General features: G+C 44.4%; 2 protein-coding genes across 3 annotated transcripts in view; one reads left to right on the top strand and one right to left on the bottom strand.

Annotated features, from left to right (window-relative positions):
- Positions 1-21,276, bottom strand: part of PSMD1 (proteasome 26S subunit, non-ATPase 1) — an 89,194-nt gene that overhangs the window by 31,093 nt on the left and 36,825 nt on the right. The window contains exon 17 of the mRNA XM_028731931.2: positions 1,691-1,805. Within this exon, the coding sequence (XP_028587764.1) occupies positions 1,691-1,805 (115 nt within the window). The remainder of the gene's footprint in view (positions 1-1,690; positions 1,806-21,276) is intronic.
- Positions 6,510-20,787, top strand: HTR2B (5-hydroxytryptamine receptor 2B). 2 transcript variants are annotated; one of them, XM_028731932.2, is made up of 4 exons: positions 6,511-6,971; positions 7,671-8,311; positions 14,950-15,150; positions 19,048-20,787. In XM_028731932.2, the coding sequence occupies exons 2-4, from the start codon at positions 8,014-8,016 to the stop codon at positions 19,935-19,937; spliced, it is 1,389 nt and encodes a 462-aa protein (XP_028587765.2). In that variant the 5' UTR covers positions 6,511-6,971; positions 7,671-8,013; the 3' UTR covers positions 19,938-20,787. The 2 variants fall into 2 exon arrangements, with proteins under 2 accessions (XP_077785756.1, XP_028587765.2); XM_077929630.1 differs by lacking the exon at positions 14,950-15,150 and having other exon boundaries at positions 6,510-6,971.

Genomic DNA, 21,276 nt, shown 5'->3' with positions numbered 1-21,276 from the left:
TGCATCAATAGGAGTATAGCATCTAGATCAAGGGAAGTAATAGTGCCACTGTATTCTGCTCTGGTCAGACCTCACCTGGAGTACTGTGTCCAGTTCTGGGCACCACAGTTCAAGAAGGACACTGACAAACTGGAACGGGTCCAGAGGAGGGCAACCAAAATGGTCAAAGGCCTGGAAACCATGCCTTATGAGGAACGGCTAAGGGAGCTGGGCATGTTTAGCCTGGAGAAGAGGAGGTTAAGGGGTGATATGATAGCCATGTTCAAATATATAAAAGGATGTCATATAGAGGAGGGAGAAAGGTTGTTTTCTGCTGCTCCAGAGAAGCGGACACGGAGCAAAGAAGATTCCACCTAAACATTAGGAAGAACTTCCTGACAGTAAGAGCTGTTTGACAGTGGAATTTGCTGCCAAGGAGTGTGGTGGAGTCTCCTTCTTTGGAGGTCTTTAAGCAGAGGCTTGACAACCATATGTCAGGAGTGCTCTGATGGTGTTTCCTGCTTGGCAGGGGGTTGGACACGATGGCCCTTGTGGTTTCTTCCAACTCTATGATTCTATGATTCTATGTACCTTCCCGTACACATCGCATGAGACTACGCCTGTGTGAAAGGTGACTCTGCTCTTCCCTCTTCAGTTCTCTCCTGGTTCTGGGAGACAGTGGTGCAAGTGAGAGGTGAGGAAGCACTTGGCCCTTCACTTGCCTGGCCTGCCTCTTCCTCCGGCTCTGACGCTTCTCCTGCCTCTGATTCTTGCCTCCTGGCTGGTACAGGTCCCCACAGACCGCTGCCCCCCTCTCCCAAGTCAAGACTCCAGCCCCCCTTCGCCCGGTGCACACATGTCAGCGTGCTGACAGTCGCTGACAGTAAATCAATTCCAGAAAGTTAATCCGGGTATATCAGGCTTCTGCAGAGCATGTGAGAGTGTGGCAAGGCGGAGGAGATCCTCAGAAGGTGAAGTAAAACAGGAATATGAAAGGGCAAAAAAGCACAGAGCAGAATCCGTGAGCTGAATGTAGCAGATGCTCTGTTATATGGGAGTCTGCAAACAGGAAGGGGTAGCTTACACAGAGACAGGAAAAGCCGGTAATTGATCATGGTGGAAGGGCACAGAGAGATGAAGAGCTGGTCTGCAGGAGGCCTAACAGCAAAGCAGCGGCCCATGAAGGCCCTCGGTTCAAGTCCATTTGAGATTACTGGCCTGGGAATAGCTGCCTAGACACTCAACTGGTGTCTGTCAGGATCCAGAGTTGTAGAAGTGACTGTAAGTGTTACCTTTGACAATAAAGAGTTGCCTATCTGCTGTGTGCATTCCTTTGGCTGAGAAATGCCCCTGGCACGTACTTAGGAAAACTGCAGAGAGCGGGCACCTTTTTAGGAACCGTTCCCTTTTATCTCCTAGGAAGGAAAAACTGGTCAGATGGTGTCTGTATCACCTAAAAACAAAGATAGGATGTATTTTTCTTCAAAAAATATACATTAAATTGACTTTAAACCAGGTGATAGATCCATTTTTCTATTTTGAAGTCTTATGCTGCAATCCTAACACAAGGAATCATGGTTACGTGCAGCACACTGTATGGTGGACTTAATGGGCAGCGTGGACTTTCTGGAGTTCCTTCCAGCCAAGAATTCTTCAGGTATAGGTATCAGCCTTGATGGAAGAGGAAGGACAGCAAGCCTGTTGACCTTACCTTGTTCCCGGTGCCAGCACAGCAGATTCCTAGGGCCATGGCTGCTCCGTAGCGGACGTGGGGGTTGTAACTTTCTGACAGCAAGGAAACTACACTTGGACACTGTTCAGGAGTCCTGAAGGAGGAAGAAAAGAGAAAAGCAAAGGGAGAAATTACATTTCACTGAAGTGTAAAGAGCACCACACCTTTAGAGCTGCAAAGTACGGAGCAAAGTCTTGCAACCAAAGGGAAAGGAAGCAACACTTATTTCTGCTAAACATAGCTTGGATTCTGCTGCCGCCTGCAAGAGGCAACTTTGACTAGTAATGTAAATAAGAAGGTGATGGGAACGGAGGTTCAGGGTGAAGGCAAGCTGTACCAGGCAATTCTTTCTAAAGCTAGAACAGGCCTGAGGACGATAAACTGCCTCACACATAAAGCTATTTGTCACTTTGTTCTCAAACAACAGCTCAAAGCTGGCATCAAACGAGCTGCTCTGAAGATAGGGAGTGACAAGGCTTTGAATAAATGAACCTAAACATTCACAGTAAAGGTTTTTAGGGCCCTGACACAAACTACATTTGCCTTTCGATTACTTCAGCAATTATTCAACCAAGTTCAACACACATAAAGAGATCAGAATTTATTATTTATTATAAATATTTGTAGACCACTTGTCATTAGAAACGTATTTCCGTGGTTTACAGCAGTAAAAAGAATGTAATGTACAAAAACAAAATGCACACAGTACGGCATACACAGCAGCCCAAAAACTGAAAATTGTAACAGCTGAAGTCATGAGCCATCGAATACCAAAGCAAACAAGGTTTTCAGCAAGTGCCTAAACTGCAGCAGAATCCATGCTTTATACAGTATCTGGGAGTCGGCTATTCCAGTGTATGAGCAGCAGCACCCTAGAATCAGTATCTGCTTGCATTAAATACACACACACACACACACACACACACACACACACAGAGTCAGGTCCTTTAATGAATGGGAGTCTTCAAGTAAAACCTCTTACAGGAGGGGGGAAATGGAATATAATTTGGCATTATGAAAACAAACAAAAGGAGAACATTTAAGGCTACAGCAATGAAGAAACATTAAAATCAGGAACTCTGTAAGCCAGCTGCTTTGCAAAGTATAACATCCCCTCAACCACACTTTCCCATCAGCCATGCTAAGGTGTCAAACGAAGATCATGGCCACTGGTCCCCTCACCTCCTGGCAAATAGAAGGGGAAGAAATGGAGGCAGTGAGAGATTTTACTTTCTTGGGCTCCATGATCACTGCAGATGGTGACAGCAGTCACAAAATTAAAAGACGCCTGCTCCTTGGGAGAAAGGCGATGGCAAACCTAGACAGCATCTTAAAAAGCAGAGACATCCCCTTGCCAACAAAGGTCCGTATAGTAAAAGCTATGGCTTTCCCAGTAGTGATGTATGGAAGTGAGAGCTGGACCATAAAGAAGGCCGATCGCCGAAGAATTGATGCTTTTGAATTCTGGTGCTGGAGGAGACTCTTGAGAGTCCCATGGACTGCAAGAAGAGCAAACCTATCCATTCTGAAGGAAATCAGCCCTGAGTGCTCACTGGAAGGACAGATCCTGAAGCTGAGGCTCCAGTACTTTGGCCACCTCATGAGAAGAGAAGACAGACCCTGATGTTGGGAAAGATTGAGGGCACAAGAAGAAGGGGACGACAGAGGACGAGATGGTTGGACAGTGTTCTTGAAGCTACGAGCATGCGTTTGACCAAACTGCGGGAGGCAGTGGAAGACAGGAGTGCCTGGCGTGCTCTGGTCCAGGGGGTCACGAAGAGTCAGACACGACTAAACGACAAAACAACAACAAGGTGTCAAAAGGGTTCTCAAAGGTCTTCTAGTTCAAACCCATGCGATGAAGAAGACTGGCTCTCCGACAGCATCCTTGAGAGGTGGCGACTTGACCTCTTTCTGAGGCAGCCTGATCCCTCCCGTCAATTTCATCTACACTGATTTCGTTGAAATTTGAACCCACAGGTCTGGGCCCTACCTTCCTTTTGGAGCAAATTATTGATCCATCATTTAAATCCAAACCTGAAGGTTGCCATTGTATTATTTCATAGAATCATGGAATCACAGAGCTGGCAGGGATCTTGAGGGTCATCTAGTCCGACCCCCTGCGATGCAGGAATATGCAGCTGTCCCATATGGCAACTGAACCTGCAACCATGGCGTTATCAGCACCAGGCTCTAACCAACAGAAACAGTCTCTTCTCCAAGCCAAACGCTTTCCATTCTTTCCTTACAAGGATTTGAGTCTCCAGGGACCTCACCATTTTTGTCACCCATCTTTATCAACAAACGTGCCCATTCTTCTTAAACTGTAATTGCTCAGAAGCGGAAAACAGCAATTCAAGTCCTGCCCTTTATAAATGAACGTCCTTCCCCACCCTCTGAGCTAACCATAACCCTGCTTCATCATGAAACCGTTTGTGCATGATGTTTTGTCTTTTTCCTGAGAATTATACTTTAATTCAAAGAAACACTTGTTCTTGGAAAGTCGAGTGAGCATCCCCGTTCCAGAATGGAGTGATATTTCAAACACGTCCTTTGGGACTTCTCAAATCAAATCCTATCACTTGCTACTCTGTTCCCCAGAACCTGGAGTCTTACAGCATTCCGCTAAGGCAGCCTTTCTCCACCTGTGGGTCGCCAGATGTTGTTGAACTACAACTCCCATCACCCCTAGCTAGCAAGGCCAGAGGTCAGGGATGATGGGAGTTGTAGTCCAACAACATCTGGGGACCCACAGGTGGAGAACTGCTGAGCTAAGGCATTTATTATGGCATAAGCTTCTATGGACTCATTTGCCTTCTGAAAATATTGAAGGCACAAAGCTTTTCCTCTGTGAAAGAGTTAACACTTCGACAGGGGCAGCAACAGCACATCCGCACGCATCACAGTGCCAAAGAGCCGACCCCAACATGTAAGAGGCAACCGCAGACTTTCAAGCACGGTGCAAACATTTAATTTTCACTCCAGCCAGAAATCTAGCCCCTTGCACACGCTAAAAATAGCTATTCTTCAGACGCACAGGACCGATAATGGAAATTTCCAAAACAAATGTACTTATTGAAAGCCACCTGCAGAATACCAAACTCCTCACAGGAGGAAGGGTGAATTTCCTGTTGCCACAATTAGGAATGGAGGGGTGCGAACCTATTTTGCAGTAGCCTCACGGCCTCTTAATGGCAGCTGTCTCAACAGCGGCACAACCTGGATCTTTACAAGGATGTCAGATGAAAAGGACAGCTTTAGCCCATAACACTCCAAATGTACAAAAGTAGTGTTATCTGTCAAGGACGGCATTAGCGTTAAGTGTATCTGCTTCCAAGGCAGCTATTCTACATTCAGTGTAAGAGACCACCCGTTCCTCAGGGACCCTTTCTACCTTCCTTCTTGTTGTATGCTGATGAACTCCTGAGCACCTGACAATTCATGGCTTTCAGAGAAATAACCGGCAGCAGGTGATGGGGAAGACCCTGGAGAGTCCCTGTCAGTCTGAGGAGTCGTATCTGAACTAGATGGGCAGATGGCATGGCTGGGAACGAGGTTCCTTTAAATGATGAGCAACCTGTCTGTGCCCCAGAGGATTCTGGAAGTATGTTCCAGGTGTAACTCAGACAAAAGTGGTTTTCTTAAACAAGAAATCGCCACACGCTGCCATTTTCTAGGCCAAGCAACAGGCCCTATGCAAAACATCCCCAAACTGTTTACCTTCCTAAGTTTTGTACTATAACCCCCACCAGCCCCAGCCCTCTGGAGGGCACCAGGCTGCAAGAAGGCTCTTCTATGTGATTGAGAAATGTCAGTTTGCTGGTTGTTGTTCAGGATGCACTAGACTGAAGTAATGGGCAGCTCTTCAGAGACAAAATGGCACCCCAAGAATGTAATCCCATTTGGAAGGCAGCTAAGTCAATAACCAACCACCACATTTTGTTGCAGTGAGTTCCTTAAATTAAGCATTGTGTGAAGGAGCCTACTATTGCTTTAATCCATTACAATGTACTAGGTCCCCCCCCCCAATGTATTTCCATATGCACTGTGCCAAATACGCACGACTTGTAGAGTAGCTACCCCGAACCAAAGTTTTTGTGACTCACAAAATTACAGCAATAATTTGAGAATCTACTTGGTACTCCGTTCTCTGGAACAAAAAATGCCGCAACAACTGCACATGCACACCAAACTAAATCCTAGTTGGTTGAGCCAGAATGCTTGACATATTACCCACAACTTTATCTTTAATACACAACATCTGTTGGGAAACAAAGTTTTACACCTTCAAAAACACTGATTAGTTTACCTACTTCCAGGTAATGCACGTAAGATTCATTTGCAAGCAATAGTACACAGGAAAGCCATAAACTCACCCAAGATTTTAGGCACCTCCCGGCCTCAGTTCCCTATTTGTAAAATTGAAGCCCAACTGACAGGGCTGCTGGGAAGATTAATTAAGCACAGCCTGTGATCGACTTGTGCACTTGAAGCACTATGTAGATTACAGATAAATTGTCGTACAGTGTCATTTCCCCTGTATTTATGGAAGACGTAAAAAGCTCCTTCTACCAGGGAGCACCTTTTGACTGCCGTGAGAAAGGGAGCATGTATTTTTACACGCTCAAGTGAAAAGGGCCGATGTTGATTGGATCAACCCATTCAGAGTTGGGGATGAGAGTCGTGCGCTTCAGGTTTGGAAAGCTGGATGGCGGGGGTGGGAGGACATAACCTTGCATGCCTCTTCTCCAGATGCAAAAGAAAAGAGGGAGGGGAGAGGATATCTGCTCATTTGTTGCGTTGCGTTTTAAGCACTTGGAGCTGGGTGCACTGGAATGAGTCAATCAACAGATGATAGCAGCAGAGCATACGCGTCCAGAGGAAGCTGCACAGAAGGCGAGAGGCAGAGAGGAAGGGCTGGTCAGCGCTCAAGGGACATATTAAGTATGTAAAAATTACCAAAAGAAAACGGCAGCATGACAGAGGAGGGAGGGAGCCATCGACTCAAGCCATTCTCCTCCTCCTCCTCTGGGCTTGACAAGAGAAAGAAATCAGCGGCGTAATGGCAAAGTGAACCCGACTGCGGTGGGAAATTCAATCGCAAGTGTGCGTGGCTGGCTTGGAAGAAAGCAATGCAATTAGAGGGAGACATTCGAAGCATCCAGTGTGCGGCAAATAAGGAACACACGTCCTCCGAGGAAACGGATCCAGCTCAAGGACTAGGGAAATTCCGCTAAAATCCAGGGAGTGGATAAATAAGGTAAGGCGTCAGTCGTTTTAAAACTGTTAAAAGGCAAGAATGGTAACGTGCCCTTTGTATATCGAGAAACGCCATAGAAAAAAATTGAATGCAAATACAGAAATCCAAGGGGGCCACTTTCGTGTGCTTGTTTATTAGAGAGAAGGAATTGGTAAAGGTTCCTCTCAAAAGGGATTTAGAAGTCTGGTCTGTCTGGTCAAATAGTTCACGAACTGTAACTCCGGTAAGATTATTATTTGCTGTCTTCCCATTGAACAAGTAACCCCCCCTATAGTTCTAGCCTGCAATCACCTGAAATAAGTACCATTAACTCAATGCGAGTTTCTTCTGAGTAAAAATGAATAGGATCGCACTATTAGCTTAAAAAATAAATAAATCCTAAATTGATTTTATCTGCCCTTCCACCTGATGAACAAGCAGGCAGGCACGTAGTAAGGAAGCCTGCATCAGTTTACAAGCTGTAGTTCTCTAGGGAAATGGAATTTACGGAGAGAAAAACTGGGAATTATTCTCATAGCTCTCCGGAGCTGTTTCCCCCCCAATTTCGAGTTTGTTGCAGCATCACAACCTTTAACACTCAAAACTCGGATGGTATAAATTTTCAGCATATGCCACCTTGCCACACCTCTAAGTTCAGTGTAACAATTCTAGCCCATCAACAAAAATAAAAACATGACATGTGTATGTTCTATTATGTAGGGCGAGCTCTTCAGCACAGGAGGAGAGGCACTGTGCGAGGACACAAGGATCTAATTCATTACCCAACTCTTCAACATTCATCTTTGAAGCTTTTCGCTTTAGGGAACGGTCTGACCATTGGGACCTATAATAAAGAGATGGATCCAAGGCAGCGTACTCATTTTTAAATACTCTTTGCGTGCATCCAAGAAGGACCACGACATAAAATTGCACAAGAGAGAGAAGACCCTCATGTGGTAGCAGATGAGTAGTTTACGATGCTGGTCTTTCATCAGGACCGCACTGGGCCGGAGAGGAAGACCAAGCTCCTAGAAGTTACAGTATGCCCCAGTAGTAGTAACACATGCTCTCCGAACAAATCCTACCGGGTGCTGAAATGGCCTTGCCTGTGAACATGTCTGGATCCGGCAATGGATCTGCACAGCCAATCACAGCGGAGGGGACCATGTTGCGCTGGGCAGCTCTGCTCATTCTGATGGTCATCATCCCCACCATTGGGGGGAATATTCTCGTCATACTGGCCGTATCCTTGGAGAAAAAGTTGCAATATGCCACCAACTACTTCCTCATGTCTCTGGCAGTGGCCGATTTGCTAGTTGGTTTGCTTGTGATGCCGATAGCACTTCTTACCATCATGTTTGGTAAGTACTGGCCTCTGATCCTCTGAAGTTATGTGTTCTCTCTCTCTCTATATATATATATGTATGTATGCATGCATGCATGCATTTTAAAGCACTGACCAAATTAAGAGCTTTCTGGTGCCTTAAGCCCCTTTGCAAAATGCAGCAAATTACTCTACCTCTTTCATTCTTCCAGACCAATGCTCAGGGAAAATCAGAACTACTGAACACCACTCTGAAATAGCTCTTCTGCCAAGTGGGCAGCTATGTTATAACACACAGCAGCGATAGTTTCATAGTTTAAATGAAAATATACACAGTTCCTATGAAATCAGAAAAAGTTTTTTTAAAAAAGTTTTTTTTACATAAACTAGAAACATTCATCATGATCGCCACCAATGGGCATCGTTCCATCCATTTCAAGAAAGCCCCTTTTCTGCCTCTGTAGACACAATGATTCATAACACAGACCATATGTGTGATATAAGATACTAACATCATTTAATCTCCAGCTTCAGTGAAATAAAAGTTCATTTGAGTGCAATCAGTTTGCCTTTTTTTGCTTTCTGTAGTTAAGACAGACTCTAAGTCAGTATCCTAGTGATCTATGTGAAATTCATTTAAGCAGTTCAATGGGGAATTTTCAGTAACGTCTCCTTAACCTCATATTCTGCTAGATTTCCAAAATTATTTTTTTCTGCGTCTCCTAAAAACAAAATATGGATCTACAAATGAAAGTCGGGGAAGTGTTCAGTGGCATGGTTCAAAGCCGGTTGAGATGAGGTTGTGAAACCATGGTCATACTTTGATGGCAGTTTGTCTGAATTCTCTGATATGTCACAACCAAGGGGTGAAGTGGAAGGCCTTCGCCTCCTTGCCACGACATGGGATGTGGTCTGATTTCAACTCCTGGTCTTGGTGAATCAGCTCCCATGCAAGGTGTCTTCTTGTACATACTCTTGGGGTAGATAGGACTACTCAGTCACCAGCACAGCAGTTAAATCTCCTTAGTTCCAGTCCTCGTTTCACAGCCCATCACAAACAGAATTTGAAATTCTATTAGCAGCTTGGAATAATTGACAAGAGTCCATTTAACGCAGGGAACTGGTCGAATTATCTAATGTACAATTACAAGTGTGCATTGGTATGGTACCCCACTCGTCCAGTGGAAATGCCCCTACATTCAATAGTCCTAACTGTACCCATGTACTACTGATTCGTAGCAAGAGTCAACAGGGAGACTAGAATGCAATGCTACATCAGTAAACAGTGCCAGGGGACAGGATGCAGAAAGCTCAAATTGCGGAAAGCATGGATTGTCTCATTAGTTCAATTTTCTCTCCACATACGCACAAAAAGGCCCTATGACAATTTGGCCTCTATGAATTATTATCCAGCAAAGAAAAGCGATAAAATCTACTGAGTGGATACAAAACCCACAAAACTATAGTTCAAAGGAAATGAACCAAGTGACATATTATGGCCGCAGTTTTCAAGCTGGAAATAAAAAATAAAGACATAAACAGTCCTTATGCTTGGAAGGAAAAGCACGAATGTCCCTCCAGGTACAAGGATGATAAAACCAAGATGGGTTAGTTGATTCTTGCCCCATGTCCTTGTGGAGATCAACTGAATTTATAAATGTAGTGTTCAAATAACATTTTATACGGTTCAAAGCCCTTCACATATAACACCTTGTCATGATCCTTACAAATGACAAAGGCAGCCCAGTATTATTATCCCCTTATCAGTGGGGTGGGGTGGGGAGGTTCTGGGTGAAGCTGGTTAATGACTTCATGGCAGAAGGCAAGAATTAAATCGGGAACTTTTCTGTAACAGCCTCTTAAACTACTATACTACCCAAGGGAGTAATTGTGAGGGCAAGTCATGAGGAGGAACCTTTGAAGAAGCAACACAAATAAATCCTACATTAAATAGGAAGCTACTGCCATATTTTCTGCTGCTACCCAGCGCACTTAAATTACACTGGCTAAGATCATAGCAAATACATCGCTCAAACTAAATATGCACAGAGGCAGGACTAACTCAGACAAGCAAGTCTTGGCCCTGGGGTCATTATAAATCAAGGTTTCCCGAACTTGGGTCTCCGGCTGTTTTTGTACTACAATTCCCATCATCCCTAGCTAGCAGGACCAGTGGTCAGGGATGATGGGAACTTCCAGCTCCATCGCCTTCAAGACTGCTTTCTTCTAATCCAGATACAAGAGTGATAACATTTTATTTTGTAGTGGTGATCCTTGAGAAGATGTGAGCATTCTGAGAGGTTCACTATGATCAGGTCTCTTGAGCTACAGAGATCTTCATAGCTTGCAGGATTTGCCATACTGCTGTGAAGCTGAGCAACATTAAATGTAAGCACTAAGAGTTAGAAGAAGTAAAAGAGCAAGTGATTAGCGACCAGCAAAAAACCGCAAAAGGATTACAAACTCTCTCCTCTCAAGTTTACTCAGGGCCAAACGACACAAGATGCCATTCGCACATTTAGCAGTCCTGCGAGTGGCTAACTTGGCCTTAAGCTTCCTAACAATTTTGCTTTTCTGCTCTCGTCTTCTTTTATTATTGAAATTTAATCTCCCATTAATCCTGAGTGAAAACTACTAAAACCGAAGTTTAAAAAATGCAAGGAATCTTAATTTAGAAGCCAACAAAAAGGAAGCTCATGTTGCAGGCTGCTTCAAAGGGAGGGAAGTTGGGGATCGTAATTAAATAGGTGTGGCGACATTATTTGCAGGCACTCTGAAAACACAGCTGACCCTAAGCTGAATTCACATCCATAAGATGTCTACTTAGCCGCAAAAGTTGTGTATTTCTGCTTCCTCGGCAACTGCTAGAAGAGAAAATTCACACCAGAAGCAAAAAAAGGCCCTGGGCTGGGTGGACTGAAGCAAGAAGACAGCTGAGTCTCCTACAAGGCTAGTAATCCCTTAAAAATCCATTAGCCAGATAACTGTTTAAATAGTGTCAGCTGTGGCCAAGTCGGCCAATAAGGCCCACCCCTCCCTGCTTTTAAGACTTCTGTGCTTCCACAACTGTACAGAATCTCAACACATCACACAAACACAATTCCTTTCATTTCTGACAGTTGATACGGAAGATCTAAGAGAGGAAATGTGTGTGCCTCTTGACTCTATTCACTCTTCTAGGCCAGTGGGATTCACTCTTCTAGGCCAAGGAAACTTTGGGGTTCTTTATAAACTTATAAAGAGTTCCTAAATGAGACTAGTAAATGGTAGGCAGGCGTCTTTGAAAGGCAGTCTACCATCATTTCAATGAAGACTGACGGTCCTTCTATCTGATTGGAAAATTTAGGCGACGCAATTTGTAACGCACATGATCAACAAAGAGTATTAGGATTTGCAGGCTGACATCTATAGCGCCAAGGAGTTTGGCTTGCCTGGGCCAGAGAATAAGACATTCCCCTACTTAGCAGATGTCACTGGGGCAGTATAATCACTTAGCATTGATATAGTGCTTTAAAATGTTCAAAACCCATCATGTATATTCTTGCAACCATCCTGTAAGGTAGATCAGTGTTAGCATATCACAAGGTGAGGTGCTGAAAGTAAAAGAATGCAGTTTGTCAAAGGCTGCCTACTGAATTCATGGCCAAGGTGAAATTTGCACCAGGGACTTCCCAGTTCACAGCTCAGAGGCTACACCGCTACCACTGCCTCCTGTAACTCCTCCTCCTCTTCATTATTCTCATTTTACAGAGAGGAAAGAGTTAATACTATACACGGCCAAGAAGATCACTCAACAGCCACGATGTGATCTGGGCCGAAGACAGTCCAATGCCTTATTCACTGGGCCACCAAACACTGAAACACCCACACTCAAATTGCAGCCAGCACTCTCAATATCAAGCATTTAAAGTCACTTTTCTTAAACACACAACACACGCACACCACCTCTCTCAAAACTGAGCACAAAAGGAAGAAAAAGCAGAAGTTTAGCGGGAGAAAAATCCAAGTTCTCTGATGTAAGAGGGCGAGAGAGGCTATTTTGCTACAGTGCAAAAATTCTCTCCTTGCAGGAATGAGCAGAAAGGAGGTAACGTCTAAGCAGCACTGCACAAAGGAGAGAAAACATTGAAATCATTCATTGGAAATCTAGCGAGCCAGGAGCCATCATCCTCTTCACATGTAAAGCGAACACCTGCACACAAAAAGGCCATACATTACTTGGTCTCAACAACATTAGTTCAAGGCACAGGAAAACGCTTGCCTTGCTAGATAGAATCTCGGGATTTCAAGCACACAAATTTAATTGGTTACTTGAAGCTTTTATTTCTTCTGGCACGACTGTGCTCTGGGAACGAGAGATTTTTTTTAAAAAAAAGCTAATAAAAACTCAAAGGAAATCTTTAAAAAGGTTTGCTCAACATTTCACGGTCTATTCAACAAGGCATCCGCTTTCTACTTCATTTTAAATGTTATCAATTCTCTTTTTAAACAAAACCCCAAAAAAAGCGCTCCAGGGTTTTTCCCTCTGCTATTACTATTAATACCCCACAAACCACAGAGCGGACTTCTTTAAAAATAAGACTGCGGAGGACTGGCTGCTGCAGGAAGAAGCAGCTGCCACGTGGTTTGGGCTCCACAGCATCCCACCATATTCCAATAAAGAAACAGCCATTTAACACAGGTGCAGAGCCACTCACACAATGCTCCCCACAATGTCGGGACTGTATGGTTTCTGTGTAGGAATTGGCTGGCTTGTGCAGGGAAGCTATAGACACACTGGAAGCCTCCCTCAAGGTAAACCAGGCTACCTGGGGAAAGGGGGAGGTGGGACAGTAGTTGTTGCTTATGGATCCAAAATGAAAAGGCAGCCCAGAAGGTGGGGAGAATTGCATTCAGATCTGGTTTTGCTGTATTCTGCTTAACAAAGCCATAGGCAGCTTAACTAGGTTTGACCCAGTAGTAGTTGATTCATTATCCTTGTCAACCTTAGTATCTGAAGGGGCGTCTCCACCCCCATCGTTCTACCCAGACACTGAGGTCCAGCTCCGAGGGCCTTCTGGTGGTTCCCTCGCTGCGAGAAGCCAAGTTACAGGGAACCAGGCAGAGGGCCTTCTCGGTGGTGGCGCCCTCCCTGTGGAAACCCTCCCACCAGATGTCAAAGAGAACAACAACTACCAGACTTTTAGAAGACATCTGAAGGCAGCCCTGTTTAGGAAAGCTTTTAATGTTTGATGTATTACTGTATTTTAATATTTGATTGGAAGCCACCCAGAGTGGCTGGGGAAGCCCAGCCAGATGGGCGGGGTATAAATAATAAATTATTATTATTATATTCTTATTATTAGTAAAGCTGAAAATCCTGGCAACTTGTGTTGGCCCCACAGATTAAAAAAAGAGGGCACACACAATCAGCAAGGTCCAAAATCTCAAGATTATGCCCAGAGTAAAAAAAGAACTTTATTTTTACCTTTGAACAGTCATGCCCCCCAAAATGTATCTATTTTTATTGCAATTGATCCAAGAGATGTCATTACGCAATCCCCAAAAAGGACACAGCTAATTCACAGCAAGGGCCTCTACAAAGAAATCTGGCTTAGAAACCAAACCTTGCACCGTTAAGTAAGGAACAGGAGCTGGCTACTACAGGAATAGTGATGCTGATGGATTTGAATATGACAAAATGAAAGGGGGACAATTTATTATTAGCAGGTGCACAGGGCTGAAGAAGCCCTATTTAGAAATCAGGATTCCGAATAATGAAAAGGAAAACCATGTGTTGCAACAAGATGCGGTGTTTTCACCTGATCGCCGCCACCACAGCGAAGAAAAGGTCACCTAATTGTAAAGCAGCATATGTTCCAGAATTGTTGCGCCCCAAAACCAGAACACTACACCTCTAATGCTTAACAGATCACCAGTTGCTGCTGCCCTATTTTGCTTAATAAGCCCACAATCCACTGATTTTTAGGCCACTACCTCAAAGGCATTGAAGATAGGGCAATTGCCCTGTTCAAGAAGCCTTGATTAATCAATAGGTTAAATGTGCTTACATTTGCAATTGAGAAAGGGTTCTACAGAATAGATCCAGCCCCACATCTACCGATGCAAACATTCATCTTAAAAGCAGCTCCTCCAGTGCAAGAGAGGTGGAAGAAGACCTCTTCCACAATGTCACCTGCAGTTTTTAAAATTACTTGTACTAAAAATAACTTTTTAAAAACTCCTGCCTGATTAACTGGAGGGGGTTATACAGTGGTGCCCCGCAACACGAATGCCTCGCAAGACGAAAAACCCGCTAGACGAAAGGGTTCTCCGTTTTTGAGTTGCTTCGCAAGACGATTTTTCCTATGGGCTTGCTTCGCAAGACGAAAACGTCTTGCGATTTTTTTCCGCTTCCCCCCCTTTTTCTAAGCCGCTAAGCCTTTAATAGCCTTTTAGCCGCTAAGCCTTTAATAGCCGCTAAACCGCTAATAGCGCTAATCCGCTAAGCCGCTAATGGGGTTGCTTCGCAAGACGAAAAAACCGCTAGACGAAGAGACTCGCGGAACGGATTATTTTCGTCTTGCGAGGCACCACTGTAGTGTCATGAATTCATTTACTAAATGTTGCACCCTCTTCCACAGGGTGCACCCCCCCCCCAAAGAACAACCCTAACCCTTTTCTACTCTTTTTCAGAGATTGCATGGCCTCTTCCGCGGGAGCTGTGCCCCGTCTGGCTGTTTCTGGACGTCCTCTTTTCCACAGCCTCCATCATGCATCTGTGCGCCATCTCACTGGACCGCTACATTGCCATAAAAAAGCCAATCCAAGCGAGTCAGTACAACTCACGGGCCACAACACTCATCAAAATCACAGTGGTCTGGCTGATCTCAATAGGTATGTGGCAAGCATCAAAGGGAGAGTGTGCTTTTCATTTGCTAACAGCTGGTGTGAATGCATGGGTGCCAGAAAAGTGGCGCTGCGTGAATGGTGAGCAGCTTCTGATGAGGACACCAGCTAGCCTTGGTTCTCTTCCTCGAATGAAATCTCTAAAACTGAAGTGCAGCTGGGATCGAAAGCAAAACAGGCATAATCAGAGTTGGAAGAGAACCTGAGGATCATCTCATCCGACCCCCTGCAATGCAGGAATATGCAGCAATCCCTTATGGGGATCGAACCTGCAACCATGACATTATCAGCATGATGCTCTAACCAAAGGTGGCATTCCCAGTGCCTGGCCAGAAATTTCATGCGATCTATCTATCTCGAGGGCGAATGTTCCTTCTGTACCAAAAGAAGGCTCAAAGCCCTAACACGCCTTTCAGATAGCATCTCTGAACTCAAACTCCTATACGTTAGGGATCAAAATACACAATACCTTACTGTCCAACAGAGCAAAGCATGGAAATAATAATAATAATAATAATGATGATGATGATGATGATGATGATGATGATGATAATTTGTATACTGCCTTGATCTGAAGATCACAGGGCAGTTCACAACATAAAAATAAGAACACAAAGTACATACAAAAAGAACCCAAACCAAGAATACCTCCCCCCTCCAACAAACACATTACCATTATTAGTTTGTTGGGAAATTGCTTAACACATTTCAGTTGCAAAAGCTGGATTAAAGGTAAAGGTAAAGGGACCCCTGACCATTAGGTCCAGTCACTCTGGGGTTGCGGCGCTCATCTTGCTTTATTGGCCGAGGGAGCCAGTGTACAGCTTCCGGGTCATGTGGCCAGCATGACTAAGCCACTTCTGGCGAACCAGAGCAGCACATGGAAATGCCGTTTACCTTCCCGCCGGAGTGGTACCTATTTATCTACTTGCACTTTGACGTGCTTTCAAACTGCTGGGTTGGCAGGAGCAGGGACCGAGCAACGGGAGCTCACCCTGTTGCGGGGGTTCGAACCGCCGACCTTCTGATTGGCAAGTCCTAGGCTCTGTGGTTTAACCCACAGCGCCACCAGCATCCCACAAATGTTGGATTGCTACAACAGAAATCACAATGCCCCAGGCACAGAGGAGCTTGAATTTAGTCACTACCACTAGCCCCAATGAGGAGCAGTTCCTTGTGGGTGGGAATCTGACACCACCTCCAATTCTTTTGGATCTAAAAGAGAAGTGAACTAGCTGGGTCAAATGCCCACCGACAGACACACTAAACAAAAAAAGATAAGGACAGAGGAACAGGAGGGTGGGGTGCAATTGGGAACTTAACTGTTCAGAGGTAAAGGAAGAGAGGAAACTATGACCGTGTTGTCAAAAGTACGCAAAGCAGAAGATAATAAATGAGGTGCAAATGAATAGTTTATATCATGCTTCTCCGTGCATTCTGAACTCTCTGAAGGCACACAGCCCGTTGTTAATGTCTCATTGGTTTGTACACAAAATGTCAACTCCAGATGTAAGACAAATGAGGAGCGGGGGGGAAGTGAATCAATGACTCCAAACTACTGGCTCCAAAGAACAGGAAGAAGACATCATAGATTAACCGTAAAACAAGTGATGCAAAATATGCCCAAAAGAGTGTCAAGAATAAGAATGATTTTAAAATCAGTTATGTTGCAAACAATTGAGAGGTGAAAAAAGACACCACCCACTTAATCAATGACTACACCTGTGGGTTGTTGTTTTTTTTAAAAGCACCACTTCCTACATTAGTAAATTTAAGAGCTTCCCGCAATCAAAGGAAACAATAGGCAACTTTTGAAGTCAAAAGAAGGAAATGGCTAATGAGGCAAAACTATTTGAACATGACTTTTTAATGCCAGGTTTTAGCAGCATCAATCATACGCAGCACTTATCCCACGTCTTATTACTCATTAAATGTACTCAGGCTCTGAACCGCATCTTCTCAATAATTTCAGGGGAGCTTAAAAACTGATTAGCAGATGTCTAGCTATGGACTCTCCAAGTTCAGAGGCAATAGGCTTCTTCAAGGCATCTAGATGCTCACTGCAGCAACCAAGATGTTGGACTGGATGGGGCCCACTGTCTATTGCTTTGGTTTGTTCTTGTTTCTATTATGTATTTTGTGTTTTCATCTTGCGCTTTTATGCTGTGAACCACCCCAAGATCTTCAGCTGAAGGGTGGCATAGAAATTAAATAAGTAAACAATCCAGCATGTTTGCAATTTGGTCTCTGGTTCCTCTGCCTCTTCTAAATCCAGCTTGCACTTCTGGGAGTTCTCGATCCACATACTGCTTGAGCCTTCCTTGTAGAATTTTAAGCATAACCTTGCTAGCGTGTGAAATGAGTGCAATTGTGCGGTAGTTGGAGCATTCTTTGGCACTGCCTTTCTTTGGGATTGGGATGTAGACTGATCTTCTCCAATCTTCTGGCCACTGCTGAGTTTTCCAAATTTGCTGGCATATTGAGTGTAGCACCTTAACAGCATCATCTTTTAAAATTTTAAATAGTTCAGCTGGAATACCATCACTTCCACTGGCCTTGTTATTTGCAGTGCTTTCTAAGAATTGATGCTTTTGAATTATGGTGCTGGAGAAGACTCTTGAGAGTCCCATGGACTGCAAGAAGATCAAACGCATCCATTCTTAAGGAAATCAGCCCTGAGTGCTCACTGGAAGGACAGATCGTGAAGCTGAGGCTCCAGTACTTTGGCCACCTCATGAGAAGAGAAGACTCCCTGGAGAAGACCCTGATGCTGGGAAAGATGGAGGGCACAAGGAGAAGGGGGCGACAGAGGACAAGATGGTTGGATAGTGTTTTCGAGGTTACCAGCATGAGTTTGACCAAACTGCGGGAGGTAGTGGAGGACAGAGGTGCCTGGCGTGCTCTGGTCCATGGGGTCACGAAGAGTCGGACACGACTAAACGACTAAACAACAACAAAAACAATCCAGCAGGACTCTTTTCATTGCAATGCCTCTGCACTGCTATTAAAGAAGAGAACAGAAGGAACTTAAGGATGCTTGTCATTTCTATAGCACATGAAGCAATAGCCTAAGGTACAGCAAATCCCTAAACTTTATAAAGCCGTGGCGGCAGCACTAAAAAGTGAAAGCTTCATCGCTGACCCGATTACTTGAGTGCTGCAGGGCCGAAGGCACCAAGTTTTGCTTGGTAGCTAAGTCAGCTCTTAAGAAACCACAAATATGTTCAACAGCAGCAGTTGTTAGGAGGCAGGAAGATTCGCTAGGCCAGAGAACTCAGAGGATCCTGTGCTTGCAACTTGCAGAAGGTCAGGGAAGGAGAACGGAAAAATTAAAACCAATTGCCAGCATTTCCCATCTTCCCGCCATCTTGAGACAATTGTGCTCAGTTGCATGTAGCTCCCCAGCCATGCTGTCCTCCCGCCTGTGGAAAGAAGGCTTGTGGGAAGTGGGTCACCATTGCAAATGCAACACGCTCTTTATGTGATCCAAGAAAAATTTGGATCCAAGAAAGGATATGGGGCACAAAACAGCCAGTGTTGCTCCAAACATGGGCTAGAAGGAGTCAAGAGGCAGCACTAATCTCATAGGAGTCACCTCCCTCGACCTGACGCTCTCCTATTTTGAGGTACTATCTAGCTACTTGATCTGTTGTGCTTTGGAGACATTTCCAGTTCAACTGCTTTGAGGGCTTCTGTTCAATCAAGAGGCATATAAATGTTATTAAATAAAGAGGTTCTCTCTAACGGTGGGCTTGCAAAGCTCCTGTAATTTCATTTGCTCCAATGTTCGGAAGCCAGTCTCAGAACATGCTCCTTATTATGTACTGTGGCGCTTTCGGTTCCACTTCCAGGTTGAACCTTACTAGATTTCTGCTTCCCCTACAGGCATTGCGATCCCGATCCCAATCCGCGGCATAGAAGAAGGTGTTGAAAACTTCCCAAACTTCACCTGCGTGCTGACACCAGAACGCTTTGGAGACTTCATGCTCTACGGTTCGGTGGCTGCCTTCTTCGTCCCGCTGGCCATCATGGTGGTCACTTACTTCCTGACCATCAGAGTTTTGCGCAAGAAAGCCTACTTGATCAACAAACTGCCCCAGCGCTTTACCTGGAACACAGTGTCCACGGTATTCCAGCGGGATATGACGCCCGGATCATCACCGGAAAAAGTGGCCATGTTGGACAACTCCAAGAAGGACAGGCCTTTGCCTAACGGGAATGAAGAACTGCTAATGCGCAGGATGTCTACCGTCGGGAAAAAGTCGGAACAGACTATTACCAATGAACAGCGGGCCTCCAAGGTCTTGGGTATTGTATTCTTCCTCTTTTTGTTGATGTGGTGCCCATTCTTCATAACCAACATCACTTCCGTTCTGTGCACGTCCTGCCGCAAGGAGTTTATCCAAACACTTATGGAGATATTTGTCTGGATAGGGTATGTTTCGTCAGGCGTGAACCCACTGGTCTATACCCTCTTCAACAGGACATTCAGGGAGGCATTTGGCAGATATATCACTTGCAATTACACGACCTCAACGCCTGGATCCGCCATTCGGAAGTGCTCCAGCAGGCTCTCGTTCAGAAATTCCGTGGCAGAGAACTCAAAACTTTTCATGATGCACCACGGAATGCGGAATGGGATTAATCCAGTCATGTACCAAAGCCATCGGCTTCGCACCTCGCCCATCCAGTCTCCGTCGGCCATACTGCTGGATACACTGCTACTCACAGAGAATGAAGTTGGTAAAACAGAAGAACAAGTCAGCTATGTATAGCTGAAGAGAAAAGGCCATGCCATACCCGAAACTCACTGATAAATGCCCAGTATGTATATGTGGTTCCCATCTGTTATTTATACAAGTCCAAATTATAGTTTTATCAACTGCTCTCCTCTAAGAGTAGAGGCTTCTCTCACTCAAAGGGCCACCTTCATTTATTCTTATTTATCAGCAATTTATCCTGCTACCAAAAAAAAAAAAAAAGTATTTGAGCACAGTGGTTTACAAAACAGAGGTGTTCAAATAAATACAATTATGGTAACTATCATGTCTCAGACATTGGATTCCCCATCCCGTCTCTTCAAAAGGCACATTATTGCTAGGATGTCTCTATATAAGGATTATATAGGACCATCCTACAGAGCGACATTTTACATTAAGAGGAAAAGGCCTGCACTTTCAAACTCAAGTTATGTACTTCCATGAAAGGGTGATTAAGCTTGGAAAGGAAGCGCACATCTCAAGACCGTTTAGGAATCCTCCCCACCCAACTGAATACAGCCTGTTTACATGTGGGCTAGTTGGAAAGGAGATGATCATAACCTTCTCTGCTATTATTGTCCCACTCCCTCACAAAAAGAATTCTATCCAATAAAGCTCAATGGTGCAATTTGAATAACATCAATGCATGGAACTGCCTTCCAGTCGAGGTCCGAGAGGTGCCCTCCCGACTGAAAGCTTCTTTTTTAATCCCACCGGCATTTCCATTGGAATTTAATTTTATAGTTTTAACCATTTTTTTTTTGTATTGTATCTTTGCAAACTGCTTAGAGACTATTGTAGTTAACAGGTATATAAATTGTTTAAATAATAATAATTATTAATATTAATAAATTAAGAAACCGCACATATTTGTTTAATTTTCATAATTCATTCTGCCTCCTTGTTCCCAATGACTCATTTCCAGCTAATAGCACTAAGAAATTTCACGCTGATCCCACGACTTCCACAATCAGTTATTGCGTGACAGTAACACCTTGATCAGTCTAAAGAAAAGGCCCATCTAGATTGTTCTGTTTCAAACAGCACCCAGTCGAAAAAGTCACATCAAAGGGCCTTACATAAAGAGTCCAGTAGAAAAGGGTTCTGCTTTGAACTGCAGGGGTTGGACTAGATGACTCTTGGGTCCCTCCCAACTCTACGGTTCTATGAAATAATAGCGACCAACGGAGGCCAATAGTGAAATTCAAGGGCTGGGATTGAAAGAGTTGCTCAGACTCACACAAGAGGTTAATACTTCTTTGACACCTATAGCACAACCTGCTTTTGAAACTTTCCTCAATTTCAAAAGCAGTTTGTCGTGCAGTCCCTTTTTTGGAGGCGGGAAAGCTAAATG

Source organism: Podarcis muralis, chromosome 6 (assembly GCF_964188315.1).
Source record: "Podarcis muralis chromosome 6, rPodMur119.hap1.1, whole genome shotgun sequence".
Lineage (NCBI taxonomy): Eukaryota > Metazoa > Chordata > Lepidosauria > Squamata > Lacertidae > Podarcis > Podarcis muralis.
The sequence above is the reverse complement of the archived record's forward strand: the minus strand, read 5'-3'. Positions and strand labels throughout refer to the sequence as shown.